Source organism: Berghia stephanieae, chromosome 10 (genome assembly GCF_034508935.2).
Source record: "Berghia stephanieae isolate SIO BIC M18660-M18661 chromosome 10, UCSD_Bste_1.3, whole genome shotgun sequence".
Classification (NCBI taxonomy): domain Eukaryota; kingdom Metazoa; phylum Mollusca; class Gastropoda; order Nudibranchia; family Aeolidiidae; genus Berghia; species Berghia stephanieae.
Window position 1 is genome coordinate 23,986,943 of NC_088369.1, and position 5,000 is coordinate 23,991,942.

Here is a 5,000-nt window from a genome sequence, read left to right on the forward strand (position 1 = left end):
TAGGTTCAATGCCTTGTAGATAACATGTTATCGAAACCATCTCTCTCTCTCTTCCCATCCTCTCTCTCTTCCCCCCCCCCTCTCTCTCTCTCTCTTCCCTCTCTCTTCACTCCCCCCTCTCTCTCTCTTCCCTTCCCCCACTCTCTCTATCTCTCTTCCCTCTCTCTCTCTCTCTCTCTCTCTCTTCCCTCCCCCTTCTCTCTCCCCCTCTCTCTCTATCTCTCTCTCTCTCTCTCGCTTCCCTCTCTCTCTCTCTTCCCCCCTCTCTCCCCACTTTTGTTCTCTCTCCCCCTCTCTCTCTTCCCCCCTCTCTATCTTCTCTCTCTCCCTCTCTCTCTCTCTTTCCTCTCTCTTTCCCCCCTCTCTCTCCTTCTCTCTTCCTCCTATCTCTCTCTCTTCCCTCTCTCTCTCTCTCTTCCTCCCCCCCTCTCTCTCTTCCTCCACCCCCCTCTCTCTCCCCCCTTCTCTCCACTACTCTACTCTCAGCTCAATATTGTCTCAAATTGTCGTCTTATGACATAAGCAAAATACAAGCGTAATGATAGCTTTTTATGATTTATTATAGATGGGGAAAATTGAAGTCACTCAGCTCTTTGTTATTGCTTTTAGCCGCCAGCCATTTTTATGATTAGTTCTCACGAAATTGTCACAATCAGACTCTCAACGTTCAAGGTTACACATCGTTTTGTTTGTTGGTACGTTATAAATAGAATGAAGATGACGTCACTCACGTCTTTGTTATTATTTTTTGCCATCCGCGTTTGTGAGTTATTCTCACTAAACTGTATTAACCAGACTATAAAAGTTCATGGTTACACACAGTTTTGTGTGTTGGTCCGTTATACTTCCGGATGGCAATGTTATGAGCTTCTGAGCCAAGCGCATACTATCTATAGATAGTATGCAGATGACGTCACCCAGGCCTTTGCTATTGTTTTTGCCATCCGCGTTTGTGAGTTGTTCTCACTAAACTGTATTAACCAGACTATAAAAGTTCATGGTTACACAGAGTTTGTGTGTTGGTCCGTTATACTTCCGGATGGCAATGTTGTGAACTCCTTGGCCAAGCGCATTCTATCTATATCCCACAGGCGGATGTTGTGAACTTTTTAGCTAAACGCACAGCATCAATTAGCTAATCCAATAAATGTGTAACCAGGAGACTCACCTTTGGATTATATACTCAAGATTATGTAAAATAACACTTCAATTATGTACCCTCCATCGAGTCCCTCTATCCAACCACTGTCATTTCGATTTAACACGAAACAATAAACACTTATAGATAGTATGCGCTTGGCTAAGAAGCTCATAACATTGCCATCCGGAAGTATAATGGACCAACACACAAAACTGTGTGTATCCATGAACGATTATAGTCGGGTTAATACAGTTCAGTGAGCATTACTCATAAACGCGGATGGCAAAAACCAAAAACAAAGGCCTGAGTGACGTCATCTTCGAACTTTCTATATAACCACATCTCTCGGAAAGTCGTCATATTGTAAACAATGGCCGTGATTGGCTGGCATAGCAAACTACACAGGTTTTTCTATCGATGGTATGTGTCTTAGTAAAACACCCAATGTTCTACACCTTGGCACAAAAGTACCAACAGAGAAAACTATGTGTAAACTTAAACGTTTATAATCTGCTCGAGAAAATCGTGTGATAACTAGTCACCCATTTGGCAGTTTTAAAACAATAACAATGATCAGAGAGGGAGGTCGACTTCATTCATGTAACTGTTTATAAACAACCATGTTTGTCCGATCACGCGTAAAGCTGTGTCACAAGGTCCATGTTTTGATTGGTCAAAAATCGATAGGTTAATAGGGAAGAAAATTGTTCTGTCAAAATAACGGGTTCCTATTTCATTGGAAGTGTAAAACCACTTTTCTGAATGACTGGATACATCATCATCATCAATGCCTTTTTCACCCTGGGTCAGGGTATAGGCCACAGACAAACAGTTTCCATCCTTCTCTATCCTGAGCCAACTTTTTTATCTCATTCCAGGTCTTACCACTTCTCTGTATATCAGCTTTCTGTAATTCCAGAAACTCTTCGGTCGCCCAAGCTAAAAAAAAAAGGATTTGGTTTGTCTGTCTATGTTTCTGTAACGGTTTGAGTTTAACGGAAAGGGGTGTTAACCCTTTGCCAACCCCCAACCTGGAGGACCAGGTGACTCAAAGATGGGGGAATCACACACCATTAGCCCAACGCCAAGCCAGCGTGTCGTAAAAGGCGACTGGATACATACCTTGTGTAATTCATTGTCTTATTTTCTAGTCTAACTATATGCGGTGGTCAATAAAGACCATCCATCTTCGCTCTTTTACGTCTCGTAATCTGCCTATAGATAGTTCGAAGATGACGTCACTCAGGTCTTTGTTATTGTTTATTGCCATCCTCGTTTATGAGTCAGCTCACTGAACTGTATTAACCTGACTATACGTTCATGGATACACACAGTTTTGTGTGTTGGTCCGTTATACTTCCGGATGGCAATGTTATGAGCTTCTTAGCCAAGCGCATACTATCTATACTATACACGCTGTTACTGAAATAGCTATGCCACTTTTATGTAACCTATTCATTATTAGTACTCCGAAGGACTGGTTACATACATACACACTCCCAAGGATTTAGGAACCAAAAGAGTGGAGGGTGTGATGTCACGACTTTTCGTCCCTATTGTAATACCTATTCGTAAAGGTAGTATGTCCTTGAAGCTAAGAAACTCACAACATTGTCATCTGGAAGTATAACGGACCAACACACAAAACTGTGTGTAACCATGAACGTTTATAGTCTGGATAATACAGTTAAGTGAGAATTACTCATAAACGCGGATGGCAAAAAACAATAAAGATCTGAGTGACGTCAACTTCGAACTATCTATAGATAGTATGAACTTGACTAAGAAGCTCACAACATTGCCATCCGGAACTATAACGGACCAACACACAAAACTATGTGTAACATTGAACGTTTATAGTCTGGTTAATACAGTTAAGTGAGAATTACTCATAAACGCGGATGGCAAAAAACAATAAAGATCTGAGTGACGTCAACTTCGAACTATCTATAGATAGTATGAACTTGACTAAGAAGCTCACAACATTGCCATCCGGAACTATAACGGACCAACACACAAAACTATGTGTAACATTGAACGTTTATAGTCTGGTTAATACAGTTTAGTGAGAATTACTCATAAACGCGGATGGCAAAAAGCAATAACAATAACGGAGTCAACTTCACACTATCTTTAAATGTGTAACACTGGGTGGGGTTACTGACCTTCCATTGTGGGCAGGGAGGTACTTGCTGTGTCATCTATCTCCCTATAGATAGAATGAAGTTGACGTCACTCGGGTCTTTGTTATTATTTTTTGCCATCCACGTTTATGAGTAATTCTCACTAAACTGTATTAACCAGACTATAAACGTTCATGGTTATACACAGTTTTGTGTGTTGGTCCCTTATACTTCCGGATGGCAATGTTGTGAGCTTTTTAGCCAAGCGCATACTATCTATATCTTTTTTTTCCAACATCTTTCTGTCTTTGTCTTGGAATGAGATTACCTAGTTTTGTCCGGACTCCTTGCTGAGAGGAAAACAGTCGAATGTATAGTTAAAATTTTAGGAGATGATATTTTTTCCTTGTAAATCATCTCTCTTTTATGTAGATACTGTTATTTTTTTTTTAATATATGATTTGTAAACTTTTGCGTGTGTTCCTGTAAGTGGGATCGTGTGCTAGTGTCTGGGTTAGACTTTAAGGTGATCTCAAACTAAATACCTTGATAGTGTACTCTTGGAATCTACATCTGTTCCCTATTTCAACCAATTCCCCTATGTCTTAATTTGTCCTCAAGACCTTTTAATTGTTCATCTAGAATGGTCTTTCTATCCAATTTTCTTCCTTTTTACTGGCGCTGATATGACCTAAATGTGTTGCAAGGACGGTAAAACCCTTTAAAAATAACCACACCCCCCCCCCCCCCCCGCCAAAAAACCCCAACAAAACAAAAAAACAAAACAACAACAACAAAACAAAACAAAAAAAAAAACATAACAAAAAACAAAAACAAAACTCCACCCCCCCCCCCAAAAAAAAACCCCCATAAATACAAACAAAACAAATGTGTAACAAAGCTACTCACCTATTGTTGCTATACTGGAGAATATGGATAATAAAACTACAATCAAATGTGTCGCCTCCATCCAGCCCCTAAATCCAACGACTGCCATTTCGATGGAACACGGAAACAATTGGAATATTCTAGTAAATCAAATGTGTTGTTTTCTTTTCACAGAATGTCTGCTGTCACCTGGTGAGAACAATAAAAAAGGGAATTCATTATATAATAATAATGATAATAGTAACGATAAGAACAACAAGAACAACAACAATAATAATAATAATAATAATAATAATAATTAATAATAATAATAATAATAATAATAATAATAATAATAATAATAATAATTATTGTTATTATTATTATTATTATTATTATTATTATTATTATTATTATTATTATTATTATTATTATTATTATTATTATTATTACTACTACTTTAATTATTACACAATAATCCTTTGTTTTGAAAAGAAGCCGGTGTTATCTTTAGTAACAAATGACCAGTCACAATAATAATTCTCTATCAATACCCTGAATAGTACACGCCATATATATTTTCATCCAGAAATGAATTAGACCCATTTACCCAAACACCGCTAGGACGATCAGTATGTTTGAAAGAAAAATATCCGCCGTGTCACAGACTCTCCTCTTGGTTTACGAATGTTAAAATTTAATTTAATCCTTTGTAAAGAAATATGAAAAAAATCACTCTCTAAATCTCACATGCAATGTCAGTAATCAACTTAGTGGACCGATATGTACATATACGCAGGTCTGACAGCGGAATCAACTTATGGGTCTAATTTAACATTGTTCTAATGGACAATTTTTTGCGTCAACTT

The 5,000-nt window shown here is 38.2% G+C and overlaps 1 protein-coding gene across 13 annotated transcripts in view; it reads right to left on the reverse strand.

The window, feature by feature from the left end:
• LOC144980856 (protocadherin-19-like) overlaps positions 1-5,000 on the reverse strand; it is a 130,492-nt gene that overhangs the window by 40,159 nt on the left and 85,333 nt on the right. For 7 of the 13 annotated variants that reach the window (XR_013646976.1, XR_013646977.1, XM_078928720.1 and 4 more), the window contains one exon: positions 4,174-4,341. Coding sequence is in view for 11 of the 13 variants with exons in the window: in XM_078928720.1 (XP_078784846.1) it covers positions 4,174-4,261 (88 nt within the window). In the remaining 2 variants the exon portion in view is untranslated. Of the gene's footprint in view, positions 1-4,173; positions 4,342-4,602 lie in introns of all 13 variants that reach the window. The other 6 variants (XM_078928730.1, XM_078928726.1, XM_078928731.1 and 3 more) reach the window with 4 other exon arrangements.